Source organism: Mobula hypostoma, chromosome 5, assembly GCF_963921235.1.
Source record: "Mobula hypostoma chromosome 5, sMobHyp1.1, whole genome shotgun sequence".
NCBI classification, from domain to species: Eukaryota; Metazoa; Chordata; class Chondrichthyes; order Myliobatiformes; family Myliobatidae; genus Mobula; species Mobula hypostoma.
Window position 1 is genome coordinate 97,157,817 of NC_086101.1, and position 26,211 is coordinate 97,184,027.

At 39.9% G+C, this 26,211-nt stretch overlaps 1 protein-coding gene across 3 annotated transcripts in view; it reads right to left on the reverse strand.

Moving 5' to 3' along the window:
- The window catches only part of LOC134346869 (contactin-associated protein-like 5), a 1,934,616-nt gene that overhangs the window by 784,075 nt on the left and 1,124,330 nt on the right, over window positions 1-26,211 (reverse strand). For 2 of the 3 annotated variants that reach the window (XM_063048674.1, XM_063048673.1), the window contains exon 13: window positions 10,248-10,448. In XM_063048674.1, coding sequence (XP_062904744.1) covers window positions 10,248-10,448 — 201 coding nt within the window. The remainder of the gene's footprint in view (window positions 1-10,247; window positions 10,449-26,211) is intronic. The other variant, XM_063048675.1, reaches the window with a different exon arrangement.

Below are 26,211 nucleotides of genomic sequence, written 5' to 3' on the forward strand. Positions count from 1 at the left end.
ACAGTGACTTCATATTTTATTCAGCAGGAGAAGGTGTTGAATGAGACTATCTTGTTGCATTGCAAAAGGCTAGAAATAAATTAAACAAATAATCAATAATTGTACAAGTCTGGGACAAAATGTCACTTCTATGATGTTGCGCGAAGTCTGGAAATGCAGATCATTAAAGGATATAGGATCCATAAGGATTTCATAGCCAGGAGGTATGGGGAGGGGTAGGTAGTGGGGATAAGCTACCAGTTAAACATTCCCAATGATATGCAGCTCAAATAGCCTTTGACAACAAAGTCCAGTTCCTGACCATCATGTACAACTTAGGTACTAAACCCAGCGGGGCTATTTCTACGGACTGGAGAAGAAGCAAAGGTTCATTGCTCCCATTGCTCCCGGAGCTGGGGTTCATCAGCTGTGGTTGGCAGCTTATCTTGGAGAAGGAAGACTCTGATCTCAAACTTCTGATACTTAGGGCTTTACCCACTCATGGGGAAGGCTTCAGGAGTAAACCCTGAGGGAAAATCTAGGGCTGGGTTCCCTAAGGCAGCCCTACGTAGAGTTCAATGCTGATCAACAACTCCTGCAATGTTGCTGGTACCAAATGGCATTGGTCTCTGCCATTCTTTTAGATTCATTAGGGAGGGGAAGTCTGCTGCATGGGCAACAGCTTGCTCTCCAAACCGTACTGACCTGGCTTGTGCACTGACTTGTCTATGTTCAGGAAGCAACCCCGACCAGTGAGGGCCTCTGAAAGGATATATACGCAAAGGCAACTTTAACAGCAAACCCTTGAGAAGTATATCAAACTGATGTAGATGCTTGAGTTTGTAACATTCAGAGGATAATATTGTCAATGCATAAAGACCTCAAATTACTTCAGTGAGCAGAAAAAGTGAAAAAAATTGGAGCAGAAACTCTTCTTTAAAACCATCAGCAAGAAATAATGGTTGGCATCAGCAATTTAAGCAGAATTTGTTTCAAAAACATTACCTTGAGTTTTGTGTAGCAAGTATTGATCTGTCACCCAGTCATTTACAGTCACGTGATAAACATTGTTCATAAATGCTATTGAGTAATTATGAAGGCTAAATAACTGTTAAAGGAATTGATTTATGGTTCAAAAGATGTATCATAATGTAAAAAATACAAGGATCAATACAAATAGGGTTACCCAAAGGGCCACAGGTTTGTGCTACTGATGATTTTGCAATCCACAGTCCTATTATGTATTTATCTTAGTCAGAGATACAGCATGGAACAGGCCCTTTCAGCTCTTTGAGCTGCACTGCCTGGCAACCCGGATTTAACCCCAGCCTAGTCACAGCACAATCTACAATGACCAATTAACCTACTAACCAGTATGTCTTTGGGCTGTGGGAGGGAACCAGAACACAAAGAGAAAACCCAAGAGAAAACATAGAGACTCCTTACAGCTGATGTCAGAATTGAACTCTGATCTCAGATGCCCTAAGCTGTATTAGTTTTGTGCTAACCACTACACTACAGTGGCCCTATTTGCTTGAGATTATCGATGACCCTCACAAACTTCTCCTGTAAGTTCCATCAATCTGCATCCATGTAAGCTACTGTCTCAAATCTATTCATTGCACTACTCGCTGTTCCACAGACAGTGAGGACAGGTAATACACCTGGGGCAGCAGGCTGAGGGTAGCAGACACCAACAGAATCAACAAACTCATTGGTAAGGCCAGTGATGTTGTGGGGATGGAACTGGACTCTGAAGGTGGTGTCTGAAAAGAGGATGCTGTCTAAGTTGCATGCCATCTTGGACAATGCCTCCCATCCACTACATAACATACTGGTTGGGCACAGGAGTACATTCAGCCAGAGACTTGTTCCATCGAGATGCAACACAGAGCGTCATAGGAAGTCATTCCTGCCTGTGGCCATCAAACTTTACAACTCCTCCCTCGGAGGGTCAAACATCCTGAGCCAATAGGCTGGTCCTGGACTTATTTCCTGGCATAATTTACATATTACTCTTTAACTATTTATGGTTTTATTACTATTTAATTTTTTATGGTGCAACTGTAACGAAAACCAATTCCCCCCCCCCCCAGGATCAATAAAGTATGACTATGACTATCATTCAAAAGGAACTTCAAAAGACTTCACACCATCATGCAAAAGGCACTCGTGGTGAAATGGGAAGAATAATGCAAATCTTAATGGAGAACAATCTGTACTGATCATGTTGAAAGGAAATTATGGTTGCAAGAACTTTATCACTTCTTCTGAAACTAGAAACAGAAGTTAAAACCAACAGTAGGTTATATGGATATTACTTTCCTCATCAACTCCAGAAAACAGCCCAAGAGTAAATGCAGTGAGGCACAAGAACCTGAGATCTGTTACCATTATAACTGATACAGCATTCATTGGAAGATGATGTAATCTTGGAGGGAGTCAATTTCTTATGCCCTAGAGTAACTTCAAAGTTCAAAGTAAATTTATTATCAAAGTACATATAAGTCACCACATACAACCCCGAGATTCATTTTTCTTGTGGACATTCATAGTAAATACAAGAAACACAATATAATCAATGAAAGACCACCCCCAATAGGTCAAACAGCCAATGTTCAAAACACAAAAACTGTCCAAATACAAAAAGAAGGAAAAAAGAAATAATAACCATAATAATAAATTTGAAATTATACACTCCGTCATCAATAAAGCTAAAGCAATTAATTCAAATAGTAGTGCTATTTTTAAAAAAAAAACAAAAACATGAAATTCAGACTAGATAAGTGCAAAACATTAAACATAAAGGTGCAATTGAGCTCGAGAACATGTAACAGAGCAGCAGGATAAAATACAACCAATGGATAAACATGAAATGTTTAAGTATCTGGATTATCAACAAGCAAAGGAAATAGATCATAGTACTACAAAGGGAAATCTTCCAACAGAATTTACTTCACAGTTTAAGGAAATCTTCCAAACAGAGCTGAGTAGCAAAAATATAACAAAGGCAATAAACTCTTTCACAATACCTATATTAATGTATTCTTCTGGCATAATATTTTGTTCAGAAACTAATCTGCAAAATCTACAAAGAAAAATAACTAAAATGGCAAATTTTAGAAAACATTATATACACTCAAACACACTTAGATTAACACTACCTAGGACAGAAGGAGGAAGAGGAATACAGACATCTTAAAAAAACTTAGATAATCATATAAAACTTCTAAGGATATATTTTCACCAACGAAAACAGGATTCAGCACTCCACATGAGTATATGAAATTCGACACTTAAATAAAAGCACAACTCCAAAAATATTAAGAAATTATCACTATAGAAGAACAAATTAACCAATGGAAGAGTGTGACCCTCCATGGAAGACACCCCCATGATCTGAGCAGACTAGGTGTCAATAAGTATGTGTCGAACATCTTCCCAGAAACAGAGAGGTTTGTTTTGACAATACAGGTCCAGGTGGTTAACACAAAAGTGATCAAAATATGTAATAAATAAACAGCAAATTTAAGATGATAAATGCAGAGAGAAACTTAAAACTATCCAACACTCTCCAGGATCCTGAGCAGTTTAACTCATTCTTACACATACTTACACTTAACTCATTCTTACACATACTTACACAGGCACAACCAAGTGGCAGGCGTCATTCATCAAAATCTTGCTTTAAAATACAAACTCTTAAAAGACACCATATTTATTATAAAAATGAGGCTGATCCAGTTTTAGAGACAGAGTCCCACAAAGTACATGACGATCAATCTGTTTTTACAGATAGAACAAACCATAATAACCATCCAGATATAATACTATGGGATAAACAAGCAAAAACAACTTAGTAAGTGAAAAACAGCAGAAATATGCTAAATTAAAAGAGGATACTGAAAGAGCAATGGAACATGAACAGGGTACAGTAGAGTTTTATCTTATTCTAGCACAATGCACTGTCTAATAGTATAAACAGTATGCAAGACAAGATTTCACTGTATCTTGGTACATGTGACAAAAATAAACCAATGCCTAAACAGTACAGAAACAAAGTTCAAAGTAAATTTATTTTCAAAGTACGTATATGTCACCGTATACTACCCTGAGATTCATTTTCTCGCAGGCATTCATAGTAGAATTGAGAAATACAATAGAATAAATGAAAAACTACACAATCAAAATAAATGACAAACAACCAAAGTGCAAAAGAAGACAAATTGTGCAGATTAAAAAATACAAAGAACATGAGTTGTAGATTCCTTGGAAGCGAGTCCATAGAGTGTGAGTAATTATGCAATCAATTATTTTGTGCTTAATAAATGCAATAAATTTAGACCAATTTGTTGAAATTTGTTTTCACTTTGACACAAAAGTGTCAAAAAAGCCAAATTAAATCCATTGTGATTCAATGTTGTAAAACAATAAAACGTAAAAACTTCCAGGGAGATGAATACTTTTTATAGGCATTATATACATTGCTCCAATAGTAATATCTACAACTGGTATCGTCCCAAATACAATAGCATTAAACAATTGGGAGTATACAGCAATATTTATGTAAATCATTAGAAAGCCACATTTCTGAACAGCACTTGAAAATTCCTAGCACTTGAGAAATGCTATGCCTGTACCTCAGGTTTCACCAGCTTGAGGGGAAAGAAAATAAAATAACAATTATTAAGGATGATAAGGATTATTAAGGATGAGGTCTCAGGGTACTTGGAGGCACATGATAAAACAGGTTGCAATTAGCATGGTTTCCTCAAGGGAAAATCTTGCCAGACATATCTGTGGGAATTCTTTGAAGAAATAAAAAGCCATATAGAGAAAGGAGAATCAGTTGATGTTGTGTATTTGGACTTTCAGAAGGCCTTTGACAAGGTGCCTCAAATGAGGCTGCTTAACAAGCTACGAGTCCATGGTTTTACTGAAAAGATTCTGGGATGGATAAAGCAGTGGATGATTGGCAGAAGGCAGAGAGTGGGAATAATGGAAGCCTTGTCTGGTTGACTGCCAGTGACTAGTGGTGTTCTACAGGGGTCTATATCTGTGTTGGGACTGATTCTTTTTACGTTATATGTCAATGATCTGGATGATGGTATTGATGGCTTTGCTGCAAAGTTTGCAGACAATATTCAGATTAGTGGGGGCAGGTAGTTTTGAGGAAGTAGAGAGGCTACAGAAGGACTAGGGCAGTTTAGAATAGGCAAAGAAATGGCAGATGACATAGTGGCAGGAAGTGTCTGGTTAAACACTTTTGGTAGAAGAAATTAAATTGTTGACCATTTTCTAAATTGAGAGGAAGTACAAAAACTGAGGCACAAAGGGACTTGGGAGACCTTAAGCAGGATTCCCTAAAGGTTAATGTGCAGGTTGAGTCTGTGGTGAGGAAAGCAAATGCAATGTTAGCATGCATTTCAAGAGGTCTAGAAGATCCAAGCAATGATGTAATGATGAGTCTTTATAAAACACTGATAAGGCCTCACTTGGAGTATTGTGAGTATGTTTGTGTCCCTTATCTTAGAAAGTATGTGCTGATACTGAAGCCGGTTCAAAGGAGGTTCACAAAAATGATTCCAGGATTGAATGGCTTGTCATATGAAGAGCGTCTGATGGCTCTGGGCCTGTATTCACTAGAATTCAGAAGAATGTGGGTTGACATCATTGAAACCTATAGAATGGTGAAGGGCCTTGAAGAGTGGATGTGGAGAGGATTTTTTCTATGGTGGGAGAGCCTAAGACCAGAGAACACAGTCTCAGAGTACAGTGGTGTCCTTTTAGAACAGAGATGAGAAGGAATTCCTTTAGCCAGAGAGTGGTGAATCTGTGGAATTCTTTGCCACAGGCAGCTGTGGAGGCCAAGTTTTTAATGTATAGTTAAGACAGAGGTGATAGGTTCTTGATTGGTCAGGGCATGAAGGGAAATTGGGAGAATGCAAGAGTTCGGGGCTGAGAGGAAAATTGTATCAGCCATGATGAAATGGTGGAGCAGACTCAATGGGCCAAATAATCTAATTCTATTCTTATGGTCTTATTAATTAATTACAGCATGTTTGAAGTATTTTTTTTTATGACATTGTAAGAAACCTATAATAATCTGTTTTGTATACTTTGATAATTTTTCTCCAGTTGGATGGTATCAGGCCAAACTCAGAAAATAGTTGTAATCAAGAACTACTTACACTTATAAACTAAATCATTCACCAAGTCATAAAATTGACCAAAAGTCAGACAAAGTTCCTTAAATTAGCCCACTGATGTGGGCTGCCTGACACTGAGCCAATGTTTTTGGCTTGAGAGAATGTGAGCTTTCATGACAGTACTCCTGATGTTGGTGGGTGGCACAGTGGAGTGCAGTGGCAGTGTGTGAACCAGCATGTTTAACTTCACTCACCTCACCACTCTACTAATTCTACAACCTATGGATTCACTTTCAAGAACTCTACATCTCGTGTTTTCAATATTATTTATCGCCTATCATAATTATTAGTTTTTTTTTGCATTTGCACAGCTTCCCTTGCAAATTAGTTGTTTGTCTGTTTTGTGTATAACTTTTGATTCTATTATCTTTCTTTGTATCTACTGTGAAGCCTGCAATAAAGTGAATCTTGAGGTATGATATGGGGACATACATGTGGTTTGCTAATAAATTTACTTTGAACTTTTTTCATACGATAAAATCAAAACCATTACAATCAGTTTGTACATAACACACAAAGTCAATAAACGGATATTCCATAAATATCTGCAGGAGATAAAGTTTAGCATTTTATCAAAATCAGTTGATAAACTCTGATTATTTTATGATGTGAATACTCAGAGGAGATGTCAATGGTTAATTGGTATCATGTAAGGAAAGCTTGAAGGAATTGTAGATATTGGATATCAGTGTCTCTAGATATCTCCAGATTATCCACGAGATTTAAGTTAAAAAGAAACAGAAAATTCTGGGAAAAAAATGGAAGTTCAGGTAGCATCTGTGGAAGGGCAAACACTTTATGTTACAGATCTGGGACCTTGCATCAGAACCAAAAGTCTGAGACTTGAAACATTAACTGGTTCTGTTTCTTTACATGTGGTCTGATCTGTTGATTGCTTCTGCATTTTCAGATTCCAACACCCAAATTAAATTTTTGGTTTTCTTCTGTAATATTCAGTGGATCCAACATAAATTGATCTGATAAATTCATCAGCTGTGACTATGCAGTGTAAAAGCACAAACACCATCTCAGTCAACCACAGACTGGTTAAAATGGGAAAATTCATACTGATATAGAATGTATTGCATCTTGAGATTGAATTGGAGGATATAGTTCCAAGATATCAATTTGCATTTATATAGAGCCTTTAATGTAGTGCCTTTTTTTTGGGATCAAAAGTTTCGTCAAATTGGGCTTTGCTAAGAGCTTTCAATGCACTTTTTGGGAATCCATCGACAAAAAAAAATCAAAGTATTGACTTCAAACAGACATTTGCTTCCTTCTGAAGGCAATGGAAATTTCTGGCATAATAGTGCCTGTTAGGCGAGTTACAGATATTTCTATTTTTGTATAAAATTCAAAATACTTGGGTATAAACCAACATACTGAATAATTGGTTCCGTAAGGTTGCTATAGCTGGGGGTGGTAATGGCGACAAGCTCCCACTCCCTATTAAATGCATTTCAAATAGCCTCTGACAACCAAGTCCAGCTCCTGGCCTTCCCGTGCAGATTTGCTACTAAGCCCGGCAGAAACATTTCTTCTGAAAAAGAAGGGGCAAAAGTGGGTTACTGGCGTCTTAAAACCAGTTGCTCCGGGCAGACGGGACTCATCAACCATGGTTGGCAGCTCATCTAGGAGAAGGAAAACTCTGATCTCAAACCTCTGTTGCCCAGCGGCTATATCCACTCAAGGGAAAAGCTTTGAGAGTAAACCCAGAGGGAAAAATCCAGAGCTGGGATCCCTAAGGCAGTCCTGCATTGAGTTCAATGCTGACCAGCAACTCCCGCAACACTGTTGGTACCAAACTGTATCGGTCTCTGTGGTTCCTTTGGGTTCTCCAGATGCATGCATGGGAAGAAGCTTGGTACATGGACAACAGATTGCTCTCCATATCATACTGCCCAGGCTTGTGCAGCTACTCAGCTAGGACACAACATCCATGATCGACCCTGACTGATGAAGGCTTCACCGAATAATTCAACAGACACTCTGGAAAAATTGGAGAAAGGTGTTCATTCTCTCAAGGCTGTGAACCTTGGATACTGGTAGAACATGCTAAATTCTACTTACAATAACAAATTTCAGGACACATTGGTATTTGTTCTAACTCTGACAACTTGGATCTCACTACAAACGGTGCTTTATACTGTTACGTAACCAGCAACAATGAATATTAATCGAGACAGGTTTTATAAAAACAACCAAACATTTATTAAGCACGAATAAACGATAAGGAAAAAAAAAGGACAACTTTAACCGGAGGTTAAACAGGTACGCAGCCGTTCATCAACTCCACTCAGCTCTGGTTCTTAAAGCGTTAAATAAGGAAACAGTTCTTAAAGAGATACAGTCAGATACAGTTCTTAAAGCGACAACTTCAAAAGTCCAACAGTTTTACCCATTCAATCGGGAGAGACTTCTCTGGAGAAAGATTTCTTCACCGACGCACCTTTACTGCCGGTTCTGTCCACAGGATTCCCGATGCCGAAAATAAACAGCTTAAATCAACTGACTTTAAATTCCTTTTAGAGAGAGAGAGCCTTTGCATAAACTCATTGCGCTTTTACAAGAGTTATCGCAATGCAGCTTCTCGCCAACGAAGACTCAATAAGGTCGATCCTTTATTAAACTGCCAAACGATGATGACTTCTCTCGATCCTTCACTTCGATGAATTCTTCACTCTCCCTTCAAAACTGTCGAAATTGAGTAAATTGGCACTTCCAGCCACAAATTTCCAGTTCAATAATACAAATCTTGTAAGGGAACGCACCTTCCGTTTTGTAAATGACACGCAACAGAAACGGAGGAACGACTTATCCTAAACGGAAATCTACAAACTCAAAATCCCACTGCGTCACCTGAGTCGACCCTTATATAGTCACCGGCCCACATGTCATCACGTGACCTCACAATGGCGGGAAAATCACATCAGGTGACCTCCAAAAGACCACACGCAAAAAACACAGATCGCCTTGAACATGTAACAATACCTGCATGCTCTGCATTCTCCGACCACACCCAATTTACACATTCAAATGCTAACATATCCCAGCATGGCTTTGTGGCTGAAATTCATGCAATTCCATCCATAGGTTGGTTTCTACATTTTTTTTTTCATTCTTTCCAGCGCAACTCTATTTTTCCAATATTTGAAGCTAATAACTGATGAGTTTCCGTTACTTTTGCGGCAGAGATTTATTCTCATTCCCTCTCACTCTCCCTCCTTTGAAATTACCGGTAAATTGAACAAACAATTAAAGTACTTACTTAAATAAGATTTTACAATGCCAAGAGAGCAGTTTCCTTTATGTGACATTTTTCCACAAAGACAGCATCTGGTGAGCACCACATCAATCAAATTTGCATCTTTGAATGGTGTCAATCACTTGACACAATCCTTCAAGAGGCAGAGTCCGAGCATAGTAATGGTTGTCAACAGCCACTTTTATATATGACAGTTCAATGGCTCTATGGTTCCTTGTATAAGAATATATTTTCTCAAGCTTTTTGCAGTAATTTTTGGAGCATGACTTAAAGACTGTTCTAGTCGAATAATACTTTTCTCTCAACCTTTATCAATTTGATAAAAGCCTCAATTAATTCACCTTAGCCTTCAACATTCTAGTTTCATTATAGCCTAGATTGACAGTACTACATAAAATCTAACCTGGAATTCCCCTTTGCCTTAAACTCTGCAAGAGAAAAAATTGTCTGCAATCACTTGCAATAAAAATTACAGGTTATGTTTTGAACTCTTATTCCGAATTTTAACTCCATTGATTTAACTGAATTTCAGAAAAGCCATACAACATACAGACAAGACTATATTTTACATTCAATGCAAACAGCAGAGATTGAAAGTTTATCTCTGCCAATCCAATAATAATCTGGAATGCTGATCAAACTTGTCTACGTGCTATAACCGCGAGATCAGTGATACAACTTTTAATACAAACAAAAACTTAATTAGTTCAAACTCTTTTCATCACCCCTTCCTAATCAGTTTGATAATTTACATCACAGAGGCTATTGATATGCTTGACACATGTACGTACCCGGTGTGTTTAGAAGGCGAGATCTTTTACAGTGGTAAGACACCTCCTGTTCACAGTAATCCATGTTGTTAATCATAGCTTGGAGTTGTTCTCTGTTAGCAGTGTAGCTCAAGTGCACAAGCTGAGGTTTGCTTGAACTAGAACCCTGGACTTTGGTTAGCTCTGTGTTGTTGTGCTGAATTACTGTCCACGTCTTGTCTTCTGTCAAAAAAGTAAAACCAGATATCAAAAAAATACAGTGCAAAAGAACAATCCACTGTGATCTAATACAACATAATGTATTCAATACATGATGTCCAAGGCATTTTCTGTCCAAAACTGTTCATAAAATTCTCCGTGTTTTCAACTCAATAATGTAATTAAAGACCTTAAGACCACAAGACACAGGAGCAAAATTCAGCCAATCGGCTCATTAAACTGCTCCCCCGTTTCATCATGGCTGATTTATTATTCCACTCAACCCTATTCTCCTGCCTGCTCCCCATAACCTTTGATGCCCTTACTAATCAAGTACATATCAGCCTCCATTCTAAATATACCTGATGACTTGGCCTCCACATTTCCGTGGCAACAAATTCCACAAATTTACCACCGGCTTAAAGAAATTCTTCTCTGTTCTAAAGGGACGTCCTCCTACTCTGAAGTTATGCCCTCTGGTTCTCAACTTCTCCACCATAAGAAAAGTCACAGTCGTTTAATATTACTTCTTGAAAAATGCATACTGCTTTTAAGGACAGACAATATTATTCACATAAAGAAGTAGACAATATTGATGCTATACCGAGAAAGATCTTTAAGAAGCAGTGAGGTTTGATTTAAACTGGCAAAAAAAAAAGCAATCACAACTTCTGGATTTGGCATTATTGCATTAATTTATTTCCTTCATTCAAACTAAATACTGTACATCAGTCAATTGCCATTTTAATGTGAAGTAGATGTATCAGAAGAATCAGAATCAAGTTTAATATCACTGGCATATGTCATGAAATTTGATGTTTTCCAGCAGCAGTACATTGCAATACATAAGAATAAAAAAGCTATAAATTTTTTATATATTTATACATAAATTACATTAAATAAGCAGAGCAAAAACAGAAAGGAAACAGTGAGGTAGTGTTTATGGATTCATTGTTCATTCAGAGATCTGATGACAGAGGGAAGAAACTGTTCCCAAAATATTGAGTGTATGTCTTCAGGCTCCTGTACCTCCTTCTTGATGGTAACAATGAGGAGTGGGGATGTCCTAGGTGATGGAGGCCCTAAATGGTGACTGCTGCCTTTTTTAGGCATCAGTTTGAAAATATCCTCAATACCGGGGTGGACATGAGCCAGCTGGCTGAGTTGCAACTTTCTGCAGTTTTTTACGATCCTGTACAGTGGCCCCTCCATATCAGCTGGCGTCGTAACCAGTTAGAGTGCTCTCCATAGTACACTTCATAATACACTGGGTGTGTTACATTAACATTTTGGGCCCAGGAGAGATCTTCAGAGATGTTGACAAATAGGAACTTGAAACTGCTCACCTTTCCCACTGCTAATCTCTCAATAAGGACTGAAGTGTGTTATCTTGACTTCCCCTTCCTGAAGTCCACAACCAATTTCTTGGTCTTACTGACATTGAGTGTATGGTTGTTGTTGTAACACTACTCAACTAGCTGACATATCTCACTCACTGCTATACACCTCTTCATCACCATGTGAAATTCTGCAAACAATTGTTGTGTTTATAGATGGTATTTGAACGGTGAAAAGCGACACAGTCATATGAAAAGAGAGAGCAGAGCAACGAGCTCAGCAAACATCCTTGAGGTGCATCAATGTTGAATGTCAACAAGGAGGAGATGTTATTTCCAATTACTAAATTGAACTGATTAGAATTGAGGGTATGCTGTTGTCGAACACTGAGCTGTCATCAATAAACAGCAGCCTAATGTTGGTATTATTACTGCCCAGGTAGTCCAATGCCAAGTGGAGATTGCAGCCACTGTAAACATTGTGGCAAAAGGGAAATTGCAGCGGGTCCAGGTCCTTGCTTAGGCAGGAGTTGGTTCTAGCCACGACCAACCTCTCAAAGCACTTCATCACAGTAGGAGTTCCACCAGGCTATAGTTGTTGAGGCAGCTCACCATGCTCTTTTTGGGTATCGGAATGTTGCCATTTTGAAGCAGATGGGAACCTCCGACTACATAAGTGAGAGATTGAAGATGACCTTGAATACTTCCACCAGCTGGTTGGCACAGGTTTGTAGAGCCCTACCAGGTACACCATCAGGGCCTGATACATTGCGAGGGTTCGCCCTCTTGAAAGATGTTCTGATGTCAGATTCTGAGACAGAGATCACAGGGTCACCAGACAATGCAGGGATTTGCACAGGTTTAGTTTTATTCTCTCTTTGAAAGCATGTGTAAAAAGCATTAAGCTCATCTGAGAGTGAAGCACCAAAACCATTCATGATGTTGACTCAAGATGTGCATTCAGCGACCAATTTTGTTAGATACTTCCTATACCTAATAAAGTGGCCAGTGAATGTATGATCATGGTTTTCTGCTGCTGAAGCTTATCCACTTCAAGGTTCGACGTATTGTCCATTAATAGATGCTCTTCTGAACATCACTGTTGTATAATTACTTGGAGTTATTGTCACCTTTCTATCAGCCTGAACCAGTTTAGCCATTCTCCTTTGACTGCTCTCATAACAAGGCTTTTTTTCCCACAGAGCTGTCACTCACTGGATGATTTTTTGTTTTGTTTTTCACATCATTCTCTGTCAATTCTGTTGCGCTTGAAAATTCCAGGAGATCAGCTGCCTCTGAGATACCCATATCACCCCATCTGGCACCAATTCCATGGTCAAAGTCAACAAATTCAGATTTCATCCCCATTATGATATTTGGCCTGAACAACAACTGAATGTCTTGATAATGTCTGCATGTGTTGATTAACTGAGCTACGGCCACATGATTGGCTGATTAGATATTTGCATTAATGAGCAGGTGTACAAGTGTATCAAATAAAGTGGCCACTGAGTGTAAGTAGACCTACTGAACTTGTAAGCAAGCAATATTATTTTGTTCGTCATTGAACATATTTTGATTTGGAAATCAATTGCTGTTTCTTTACTTAAAAAGCAACTCAACTTCTATCTCAGGACACCACTTCACCAGATCAATTGGAGGAGGAGCTTAGAAGAATGACAGCCACTCCTCTGCTTGCATCTTTGGAAACAGCTCTATTTCTATCTTTAATATCTCCTTTTTTCCTTTCAGGTTTCTTTTGAAGACCCTGGCCTGGAGTTACATGCTGACCAGCTCTTTGTTGGAATGGGACCTGCTCTTGAGGTCTCACGACTGGCCACTATTCAAAATGCCAAGGACACAGTCTAGAAGACCAGTGCGCCTTCAGGGTTCCAGGATTTCGTGGCTCTGGAGGTGATCGGACTCAAGGTCAGTGCTGCTGCAGGAAATTGGAGTGTCATGGGAGACAGATGATCGAAAGCAGCAAGCTGGCTGCTGGCTGTGTGCCCAGAGACCCGAGTTCTTTGGGCACAGAGCTCAGAAGAAGAAACGCAACAGACTTTGAAAACCATAAATCAGTGAGATGTTTGTTATGTCTCCCCTCTCGTTGTGAAACGGGGACATCTCTTTTCCCTCATTAGGGAGGGAGAGAGTCTGTGGTATGTCGAATTACTGGGTGAATGAGTAGTCTTTGGGGTACTGCAAGTCTGTGTCTTTATTGACACTTTGCTGCACACTTGAGTGCTCAGTGGGGGGCACCGATGTTTTATTGCTGTTGGGGAGGGGAGATTGTTGCCTTGCTGCTGCTTATGTGTGGGAGGGGGGAGCTGGGGGAGACTTTGGGGTTCTAACATATAACTGTCATTCATTCTTTGGGGCACTCTGTTTTTGTGGATATTTGCGAAGAAAAAGAATTTCGGGATGTATATCGCATACATTTCTCTGACATTAAATGTACCTTTGAAAACTGTGATGGAAGGTGTTGTTCACCACAACCTTCCTACAGCAATTATGGATGGACAATAAATGCAATGTCACATTTCAAAAACTGAATAATTGGAAAGAGCTGAAGAAACGGAGTTTTATGGAATTATTTTTTCTTCAGAGATACAACACGGTAACAGGTCGTTCTGGCTCAATGAGCCCATGCCATCCAATTACACCCATTTGAGCAATTAACCTATTAACTGGTATGTCTTTGGAATGTAGAAGGAAACTGGAGCACCCTGAAGAAACCCAAGTGGTCACGGGGAACACGTAGAAACTCCTCACAGATAGCAAAGTAATTGAAACTCTGTTGCTGGTACTCTAATAGTGTTATATTAACCACTGTGCTTTCATGGAGCCTTACTTTTTCTTTAAGCCTGACGTTTTCTCCAGTGCACAGATTTCTCTCAAGTGATTGCTTGTTTTAACAGTCAAAATAATGGGACAAATAAATAAATCCAGAATGGTAACATAGTTTAAACGCAAACAACAGGAATTCTGCAGATGCTGGAAATTCAAGCAACATACATCAAAGTTGCTGGTGAACGCAGCAGGCCAAGCAGCATCTATAGGAAGAGGCGCAGTCGACGTTTCAGGCCGAGACCTCTCGGCCTGAAACGTCGACTGCGCCTCTTCCTATAGATGCTGCTTGGCCTGCTGCGTTCACCAGCAACTTTGATGTATGTTGATGGTAACATAGTTGTTGTTTTCCTGATCTACTATCCCATTGGTCCCCAACCTCCAGGCTGTGGACCGATACGTTGTCACGAAGCATGCAGGGGTGCAGCAGTGGCCGGGATGCACCCAGCACATCTTTAAGACAAAAGCCGAAATAAACATGCTAATCAATTAGGTGCTGCAGGCACGTAAATGTCGGCCCACATCAGAGGCGACGCAATCGACAATCACCTCTGATCCGGGCTGACATTTACATGCTGTGTGGCACCTAGCTAATTAGCTTGTTTATTTTGTTTTTTTTCTTAAAGATGTGCTGGGTGTGTCTCGGCCACCGCTGCACCCCTGCATGCTTCGCGGCAATGTATCGGTCCACGGCCCGGAGGTTGGGGACCACCGTAACTATCCAATGACCTGGACAACAAATTTAGTGATATAAACACAAACTTCACCTCAGCATCGACAGATAGATGTCTTACTGCTATTAAATTCCTTCAACGGCTGGCCAATCCAAACCTTTACCCTCTGCCTGTTAAGCAAGTAGCTGTAATGGAGTTTAAATGCGGTGGCCATTGATTCATTCAAATAAGACTGACAGTAAATGGATAGTTTATATCTTTCAATAAGCTTCATCAGTACAATGTTCTGTTTTTAGATGCTTCATCTATCTCAGGGAACGCTCGCTTTGTTAGTTTGACATAGAGAAATACTTGAAGACAAAGGGTCCTTAAGAAGCTGCAGATTGTCATGGAATAGTACACAATTATAACTGGAGATTTCACTGACTGTTATCAGAAGATAGATAAAATTACAAATGTAATGAGTTATACTTCTATGTGGGAAAATAGAATGAATTAAATATAAGGGTTGTTGGTTAATCTGTTCTTTATTTAGAATTATGTGATGTGAACAATCATGTCAAGGGAGCTGGTTATCTGCTGGTAATGAAGAAATGCGAACAAGTTGAACTCTGCTTCTGAAATTTGTTTCTGATAATCCCAATAAGTCCATTCAGCCCTTAGTCTCTATGCTAGCTTAGATTAAAGCAATCCAATCAGTCCAATTTCCCTGCTCACGTAAACTAGTCTTCGTTTCTTTTATTTATTTAATTATAGATAGAGCGCAGAATAGGCCTTTCTGGTCCAGTGAGCTGCACCACCTAATAACCCACCCATTTAACCCGAGCTTTATCACAGAACAATTTACTTAACCTACCAACAGGCACGTAGCACCTGGAGGAAGCCTGCACAGTTCCCGGGAGGCCATACAAATTCCTTCCAAAGGATGTTGGAAATGAACTGAAATCTGTTGCCCCTAGCTGTAATAGCTTTGTGCTAACCATGATGATACCACGGCTTCAATACTATTCAGTTCTATTCTGGAAATACTAACTGATTCTGTTTCTATCATTCTTACAACTTGTGAACTGAAAATCCTAACTAAACCCTAATTTATTCTTTTTCCCTCTTCGAACTATTATTGCTCATTTAGCCCATGTGGACCTTCCTATGATTAGACCAGGTTGTCTTCAACCCAACCATCTAGTGTATTTATAAGGTCTTTATTATGTCTGCTTCCAAAAGCAAATAACAAGAGTGAACTTTATTACAGGCAGTAATTCTCAACTAAATAGAGGTGGATATAAAAAGTCAAAATTATGTCTTCAGTTTTCCTTCATCTAGAAAGCAGTGTGAGTGTGGAACGAGCTGCCAGTGGTGGGTACGGTTTCTCTTGCAACATTTAGCGGAAGTTCAGATAAGTACATGAATCCCAGTTACGTAGTGGGATATGGTGCGACCAGGTATACTAATGTATCTTCCCCTACCCAAATAGATGAAATCCCTTATCTCCAGAACCACTCTTCCAAATCTTTGTTGCAAGCTTCTTGATATGCACACAACTTTCCTGAAGAGTAGTGACCAGAATTGGTCACAATTCTTCAATACAGTGTCGTAGAGACTCAACATAATTTCCTTTCTTTTGCACTCTGTGCCACTCTTTATGTAACCCGGGCTTCCTTCTGCTTTACTAAATAATTTCTCAACATGTCCTTCCATTTGAAAGAACTCCTGATGAAGGGACTTGGCCTGAAGCATCAGTTCTTTATTTCCCTCCATAGATGCTGATTGACCTGCTGAGTTCTCTCAGTATGTTGTTTATTTAACTCACGATTTCCAGCATATTCAGAATCTCTTACGTCCTGCCACTTCTTCTGGACATGTACGTCCCGGTCCCTCTCTCCCTGTACAGCTTTTAAAATGTGTCATTTAGTCTATCTTTATTCTTTCTGCCAAATTGCATAATTTCACACTACATTGTATTAAATTTTGTCTGCTGTTTTCAGTTCAACCATCCATGTCTCCTTGCAATCCATTAGAATCTTCTTCCCTATTTACCTCATGTCTTCTGAAAAATTATAATGGATGAATTTAATGGCAAATAATTCAAGAAAAAATTACCAGCAAGAGCTCAGTGTTTCCTTCTGATAGTGTGAACCTGCTGTTCAGAATCAGAATCCAAATCAGTTTTAATATCACTGGCATATGTCATGAAATTTGATGTTCTGTGGCAGCAGTACATTGCAATATACAATAATACAATAAACTATAAATGCCTATATGAAATCTATATATATATAATTAAATTAGTAGTGCAAAGAGAGAGCAAAGGAAAAAAAAAGAAAAATATAGAAAAAAAATTGAGGTACAGTTCATGGGTTCATTGTCCATTCAGAAATCTGATAGTGGTGGAGAAGAAGCTGTTCCTGAAATGTTGAGTGTGTGCCTTCAAGCTCCTATACCACCTCCATTGAGAAGAGGGCATGACTTGAGAATGGGGTCCATAATGATAGGTGTCACTTTTTTCAGTCAAAGGTTTCAAAGATACATTTAATGTCCGAGAAATGTATACAGTATACATCATGAAATGCTTTTGCTTTGCAACCATCCACGAAAACAGAAGAATTCCCCAAAGAATGAATGACAGTTAAATGTTAGAACCACAAAGCCCCCCCATAGCTCTTCCAACCCACATGTAAGTACCTGCAAGCAATGATCCCCTCTCCCCCACCAGAAAAAAGCATCGGCGCCCCCCCCACCAGGCACTCAAGTGTGCAGCAAAGCATCAATAAAAACTTAGACTTGCAGTACCCCAAATACTACTTGTTCACCCAGTAATTTGACATACCACAGGCTCTCTCTCTCCTTAATAAGGGAAAAAGAGGTGTCTCTGTTTCACAGCAAGACACTTGCTGATTTACGATGTTAAAAATCTGTTGCGTCGCTTTTTCCGAAATTTGTGCCCAAAGAACTTGGTTCTCTGGGCACACAGCCAGCTGCCAGCTTGCTGCTTTCGACCTTCCGTCTCCCACAACACACCTATTCCCTGCAGAGGCACTGACCTCGAGTCCGCCCGCCTCCAGAGCCTCGAAATCTCAGAACTCCGAAGGTCAGTTATTCTTCGAGGCTGCGTATTTGTTATCTCATATAATGGTCATTCGTGAGACCCCGAGAGTGGGTCACATTCACGCAAAAAAATCGAAGTCAGCATGTGACTTCAGGTCAGGGTCCTCGAAAGAACCCTGAAAGGGAAAAACAGAAATATTAAAGATGAAAATAGAGCTGTTTCTGAAGATGCAAGCAGAGGAGTCGCCATTAGCTGCCATTAGCTCCTTAGCTCCACCCACAACTTTGAAGGTGTCCTCAGTGTTGTCATCACCTTTTGAAGGTGTCCTTGATGCTGGAGAGGCTAGTTCCCATGATGGAGCTGGCTGAGTTTGCTGCTTACTGCAACTTTTTCCAATCCTGTACCGTGGCCTCTCCATACCAGATGGGAATGTCACTAGTTAGAATTCACTCCATTGTACACCTACAGAAGTTTGCATGAGTCTTTGATGATATACCAAGTCTCTCAAACTTCTCAGTTGCTGGTGAACACAGCAGGCTAGACAACATCTCTAGGAAGAGGTACAGTTGACGTTTCGGGCCGAGATCCTTCGTTAGGACTAACTGAAGGAAGAGTTAGTAAGAGATTTGAAAGTGGGAGGGGAAGGGGGAGATCGAAAATGATAAGAGAAGACAGGAGGGGGAGGGATGGAGCCAAGAGCTGGACAGGTGATTAGCCACAGGGATATGAGAGGATCATATCTAACTTCCGCTAATGCCCCACCTCCCCCTCGTACCCCATCCGTTGTTTATTTATATACACACATTCTTTCTCTCTCTCTCCTTTTTCTCCCTCTGTCCCTCTGACTATACCCTTTGCCCATCCTCTGTGTTTTTCCCTCCTCCTCCTTTTCCTTCTCCCTGGGCCTCCTGTCTCTTGATCCTCTCATACCCTGTCTTCTCCTATCATTTTGGATCTCCCCCTCCCTCTCCCACTTTCAAATCTCCTACTAGCTCTTCCTTCAGTTAGCCCTGACGAAGGGTCTCGGCCCGAAACATCGACTATACCTCTTCCTAGAGATGCTGCCTGGCCTGCTACATTCACCAGCAACTTTGATGTGTGTTGTTTGAATTTCCAGCATCTGCAGAATTCCTCGTGTTTACGCTCTCAAACTTCTATTGTGCCTTCTTTATAATTGCATCAATATCTTGGGCCCAGGATAGTTCTTCTGAGATATTGACACCCAGGAAACTTCTCACCCATTCCCCTGCTATCCCTTGATGAGAACCGGTGTATGTGTTCCCACAACTTTCTCTTCCAGAAGTTCACAATCATTTCCTTAGATTTAGTGACGTTGAATGCAAGGCTGTTGTTGCGGCACCACTCAATCAACTGATCTAGCTCGCTCCTGAATGTCTCCTCGTCACCATTTCAAATTCTGACAACAATAGCCATGTCATCGGCAAATTTATAGATGTCACTTGAGTTGTGCTTAGCAACAAAGTCGTGGTTGTAGATCAAGTAGAGGAGTGTGCAAAGCCCACATCTTTGAGGTATGCCAGTGTTGATTGTCAGTAAGGAGGAGATACCATTTCTGATCTTCACTGACTGTGGTCTCCCGGTGAAAAAGCCAAGTATCCCGTTGCAGAGGGAGGTACAGACGCCCAGGTTTCGTAGCTTTTTGACTAAACTGTTCTTGCACAGTCTGATCCATATGCTATCTATTATTCATCCAGTGCAGGTGTTTACCAAATTTCTCTCAGACTAGTGAGACACCCAGTTGTACCTATCCCATTGAAATGTTTTAGCAGTTGAAGAATATAGTCCTCTGCAAATTTCAGCCAAGATAATAAACATCACCTTTACCAGAATTCTCATGGGAAGGCGCAATATTGTAGCAGTTAGTGTGACACTATTACAGCTCAGGGTGTTAAAGTATGGAGTTCAATTCTGGCACCATTTGTAAGGAGCTTGTACATTCTCCCTGTGACCATGTGGGTTTCCTACAGGTGCTCCAGTTTCCTCTCACAGTCTAAAGAAGTACCGGTTAATAGGTTAATTAGTCGTTGGAAATTATCCTGTGAGAAGGATAGGGTTAAATAGGTGGGTGGCCGGCTCAGAGGGGCCTGTTCTATGTTGGAACTCCAAATAAATACATGCATACTTACATACATACATACATACATACATAAATAAGCAAGCAAGCAAACAAGTGCCTGTATCCTGAAAATGACTTAAAAGTCTGGCTAATCCAGTGCAGAAGATGTATCAATTTTAATGATCTATATATAAAATAACTCAGAATCTTCACCTTGAAATAACAATAAAGGGTTTTTTTTTATTATAAAGGCTTTTTATTTAATTGTGACACTGGAAATGGAGTATTTAACGTTTGGTATCTGCTTGTAAGGTCAATTAAGATTTGGATATTTGACCTGACATTAACTGTATCCTCTGTGCAACATCAATTATTTGAATACTGCTCTAAGTGTCATCTGCAGGTTGACATTTTAAACAGCTTATTAATTATGTATGTCAGCCATAAACTGAGAACATGTACTCACATGACTACTTGAGAACATTGGCTTATTCTTCTCTAAAACCTTGTCTGTGCACTCTCCACAACAGACTCATTGACATATTTAAAGCATCAAGGTTGGGAGAAATCTTCTGTTCTTCTAGTTAATCAGTGGAAATGAAGACTCAGTGTGACTCTCATTTCCAAAATCTGAGGGCACAAAAATGTGAAATTGATGGAGAAGAAAAGGCTATGGGTCAGGCAAGCCTGTCTTACACACCTAAATGGTGGGGCCAGGTAATTCTTTCCTGTGGATAATTAAAGATAATTTGTCCCATTTTATTGCTAGAAAAATAGGAGCAAGAATCCTCCTGCATTGATGTATCAAGAAAAAAACAATAAGTGCATTTCCCAGTTACACATAAACAGCAGATTAGTTGGATGGCATACAATTTGAAACAATTATTTTGAAAGCTAAAACTCATCACAGATATGTGCCAAAGTTAGTAACTTTGAAATATAGTCTACAAATGTTAGTAATAGAACATTTTGATTGATGTGTCTGATACCTTGTCAGAAGACTAATCCATTTATTTTTAATTGATAGGTGTCTCTGTTAAACTGCTAGGTTTTTCAGATATCATATATTTTCTCGAAGAGTATTTCTTTATAAGATGATGGGAATTTGAAGTGGTGTAAATTTATTTGCACCAGAAATTTACATGGATCTAAGATAGGAAAGATCTAAAATACTGTAAAGCAAAGAAAGAATTCAGTAGGTCAAGCAGTATCTGTAGAGGAAAATGGTTGGTGTTTCAAGTCTAGCCCGAACGTCAGAGCTGAGAGCGGAGAGGAAAGATAGCAAGTACAGAGAAGTGGCGGGGGAGGGAGGAAGAGTAAGAGGCTGGTAGATGATAGGTGGAACCAGGTAAGTGAGAATGATGGGCAGGTGGGAGTGAGAGGAGTATTGAGAGAGAAAGAGAGTTTATAGATGAAAATGGATAAGAAAGGGAAAGGGTAGGTACAAGGAATGGGCATGTGAGGGGAAGACAGAGACAGAGGCTGGTAAGTGAGGGGTGATGAACAGATCAGTCTCCACCTGCCACTTACCCACATCCCTCTCCATCTGCCTTTCTTCTCCTTTTGTTCACCCCCATCTGGTACCATCTGCCTATCAACCCTCTCTACCCCACACCCTCATCACTTTACTGGACTCCACCAATCACCTACTAAATTTTATATCATCCTTCTCTCTCACTTCTGCAGCGAAGTGGCCATTTATCCAGCAAGTCCATGCCACCTCTCAAAGTTCATGGTTCAAAATAAATTTATTTTCAAAGTATGCTTTTGTGACCGTATACTACCCTGCGATTCATTTTCTTGCTGGTTCACAGTAGAACAAAGAAATACAATAATTCAATGGAAAACTACACACGAAGACTGATAAGATAACCAAGGCACAAAAGAAGTGAAACTGTGCCAGCTAAATAAATAAATGACACGAGTCCATAGGTTGCATTCAGTGATCAGTTCAATGTTGTTGTGAATGAAATTGTCCACGCTGGTTTGTAGCCTGATGGCTGAAGGGCGATAACTGTTCCTGAACCTGGTGGTGTAGCACCTAAGGCTCCTGTATCACTTTCCTGATGGTAGCCACGAGAAGAGAGCATGGCTTAGATGGTGAACGTCCTTAGTGATGGATGCTGCTTTCTTGTGGCAGTGCTCTTTATAGATGTGCTCAATGGTTAAAATAGTTTTTTCTGTGATGAACTGGGCTGTATCCATCACTTTTTGTAAACTTTTCTATTCCTGGGCATTGGTGTTTCCATACCAGGCTGTGATGCAATCTGTCAGAATATTTTCACTGTGCATCTATAGAAGTTTGTCAAAGTTTTAGATGACATACTGAATCTTTGCAAACTTCTAGGATACTGAAATGCTTTCTTTGGAAAGACGTTTATGTACTGGTCCCAAGACAGATCCTCTGACATGTTAAACCCAGGAATTTAAAGTTACTGACCCTCTCAATGTCCAATTCTCTAAAGAACACTGGCTTGTGGACCCCTGATTTCTTTCTCCTGTAGTCAATATTCAGCTCTTTGATTTTTCTGATGTTGAGTGAGGGGGTCATTGTGGCACCACGCAACCAGATTTTCAATTTCCCTCTTACATGCTGATTCATCACCACCTTTGATTCAGCCAGCAACAGCGATGTCATCAGAAAACTTAAATTGTTCTCAGAGAAATCCTATCCTTTCCCCCATTTATTTCCCTGGAAGCTGTTGTATCTCATTCATTAACAACAACCTAAGTTGGGGATAGTTTATAGCAGAACTGTACCCTAAATTATTTTATCCTGATGGCAGACCTAGCACACCAATATGGTATCCCTGAACCCAGAACTGGATATGGACCTGACTCGTGGACCCAAATCAAGCCTTTTCCAATTTTTGCGGCAACCCAGGTGATTTTGATTAAAATTATGAGTTGTCCTTGGTAATAGACTAGCAAGTTCTACACCTGGCATGAACCAGTTGGACCAAAGTACCTGTTATCATGCGGTATAGTTTTATGATTCTAAATAGTCAAAATGCCTCATGGTCATGTGTACCATCGTAGGGCTGAACATTTTAACACCAAACTGCAAACATGAAACACTCTAAAATAAAGTACCCTGAGGATTGATTATATATAAAGTTATTTGCTGATTACCACAGCAGGCATTTTCTTATGTCCCAGCAAAAATAAGATTCAGTGAATGCTTCAACAAGTTTCTTAGTGATCAGTGCCTGTTTTATGCAGAGTTCCTGGGTTTAATCATCCTAAATTGCCCTGAAGTAATTGACAGATAGTAATTTCATTGTAATTGGTCTTTCAAATCAGGTTCAAAAGCAAAACAGTGTCTTTTAAAAATACAGCTCATCATGGAAATAGAGAAGACTTTTTAAAGTTGCTCTAGTCTATTGCTCTCTCCCGCTATATAGGGTTACTGTAGCTTAGTGGTTAAATTAATGAATTGCATGCCAGAGTTCCAGACTATTGATCCAAAGGCAGGAGTCTTGCTAAATAAATAAGCTTTCAAATAAAATTAAAAGCTGAATATTCTAAATAACAGTAGCCATGAAACAACCGGATTATTTTAAAACCGCCCATGTTTCCGTTCCTTAAGGTTGTCATAACCGGTGGGGGGCTAGTGGGGATAAGCTCCTACCACCTACTAAATGCTCCTAATGGCACGTGTCTTAAATAACCTCTAACTAGCAAGCTCCTGGCTTTACATTTCGCTTAGATATTAAGCCCAGCAGAACTATTTCTACTGACAGGAGAAGGGGCAAAGGTAGCTTACTGACACCTTAAAACCAGTTGCTTTGGGCAAGCAGGGCTCATCAGCTGTACTTGACAGCTCCTCTAGGAGAAGGAGAACTCTGATCTCAAACCTCATTTGACTTGCAGCTAGACCCACTCATGAGGAAGGCTTCGGAAGTAAACCCTGAGGAAAAATCTGAAGTTGGAGTACTGGAGGCAATCCCATGTTGAGTTCAATGCTGACTGACAGCTCCTGCGATGGTGCTGGTGCCAAACTTTATCAGTCTCTGCTGTTTCTTTATACTTATCAACTGTGTGGAGGGGGGTGGGAAGGGAGCCTGCTGCACGGGCATCAGCTTGCTCTCAATATCATACTGCTCTGGCTTGCATACTGGTTTGTGTATCAACTGATAGCGATAATGTAGACAGCCAGGAGGCAACATCACGTGGCCAACAGGGGCTCACAATTGTTTCAATGATGTCTATCAGAGAATGAAATCTGCCATCCTTACTCAGTCTGGTCTATCTGTAGCTGCTTCTTAACTGTCTCCTAAGTCATTGGCAATAATTGATCACAATAAGTATTGACGCAAGGAACTACACAAGCAACGACAGATGCTGTAAACTGGAGCAAAATACACTCTGTTGGAGGAACTCAGCAAATTTAGTGGGGGAAAGGAACTGTGAACTGATTGGGTTGAGACTCTACATCTGAATTCATGATGCAGGGTCCCAACCCAAAATATTAACAATTCATTTCCCCCACAAATTCTCCTGAGCTCTTTTATCAGTTTTCTATTACAATTAATGGTGACATTGCCATCAATCTGAAGAAATAGATTTAAACACTAAGTATAACACACTGGAGGGGAATACTTTGATAAAGTGAGATTAGGAAGCATTAATCTGTACTTCATGGTGTTTAGAAAAATCACATGGTTACTTATAAGATTACGAGACAGGTTGAGTCTGATGTTATAAAACTGGCCCTATAGTTGACAGAAGGAAAGTAAATGGATGCAGGAAAATATGGATAGGTTGTTCAGTTGGCCAAGAAAATTGAAAATGAAATATGTATCAAAGAAGCATAAAGTTTCGAAGAGTACAAAAAAATGAGTATAGAACAAATGGAATGATATTAGGTGGTGCTAATTGCCATTGGGACCTTGGACTGTATGCTTAAAGAAATAGCAGTAGGACAGGTAAATAGGATAATTAAGTAACTTTTAACTGGGTGGAGCTAAGGAGTTAATGGCACCTAATGGCAACTCCTCTGTTTGCATCTTCGGAAACAGCTCTATTCTATCTTTAATATCTCTATTTTTTCCCCTTCAGGGTTCATTTGTAGTCCCTGACCTAGAGTTACATGCTGACTTCGGTTCTTTGCAGGAATGTGACCCGCTCTTGGGGTCTCCCATTATTCGAGATAACAAGAATGCAGCCTAGGAAATTAGCTTGCCTTCAGAGTTCTGGGATTTCATGGCTCTGGAGGCAGGTGGACTCAAGGTCAGTGCTTCTGCAGGGAATTGGTCATGGGAGATGGAAGATCAAAAGCAGCAAGCTGGCTGATGGCTGTGCGCCCAGAGACCCAAGTTCTTTGGGCACAGAGCTTGGAAATGGACTTTTAACATCATAAATCACTGAATTGTTTGTTATGTCTCCCCTCTTGCTGAGAAACGGAAACACCCCTTTTTCCCTTATTAGGGAGAAAGAGAGCCTGTGGTATGTTGAATTACCAGATGAACGAGTAGCCTTTGGGGTACTGCAAGTCTGTGTCTTTATTGATGATTGATGCATGCTTGAGTGCTCAGTGGGGCGGCAGCGTTGCTCTTTTGCTGGTGGGGGAAAGGGGATTGTTGCTTTTCTGCTACTTATGCATGGAAGGGAGGAGCTGGGGGGGCTTTGGGGTTCTAACATTTAACTGACTTTCATTCTTTGGGGCACTCCTCTATTTACGTGGATCGTTATGAAGAAAAAGCATTTCGGAATTTATATTGTATACATTTCTCTAACATTACATGTACCTTTGAAATTTTTGTACTGAAGATGTACTCTGGATATTAGACTTAATATCCATTGG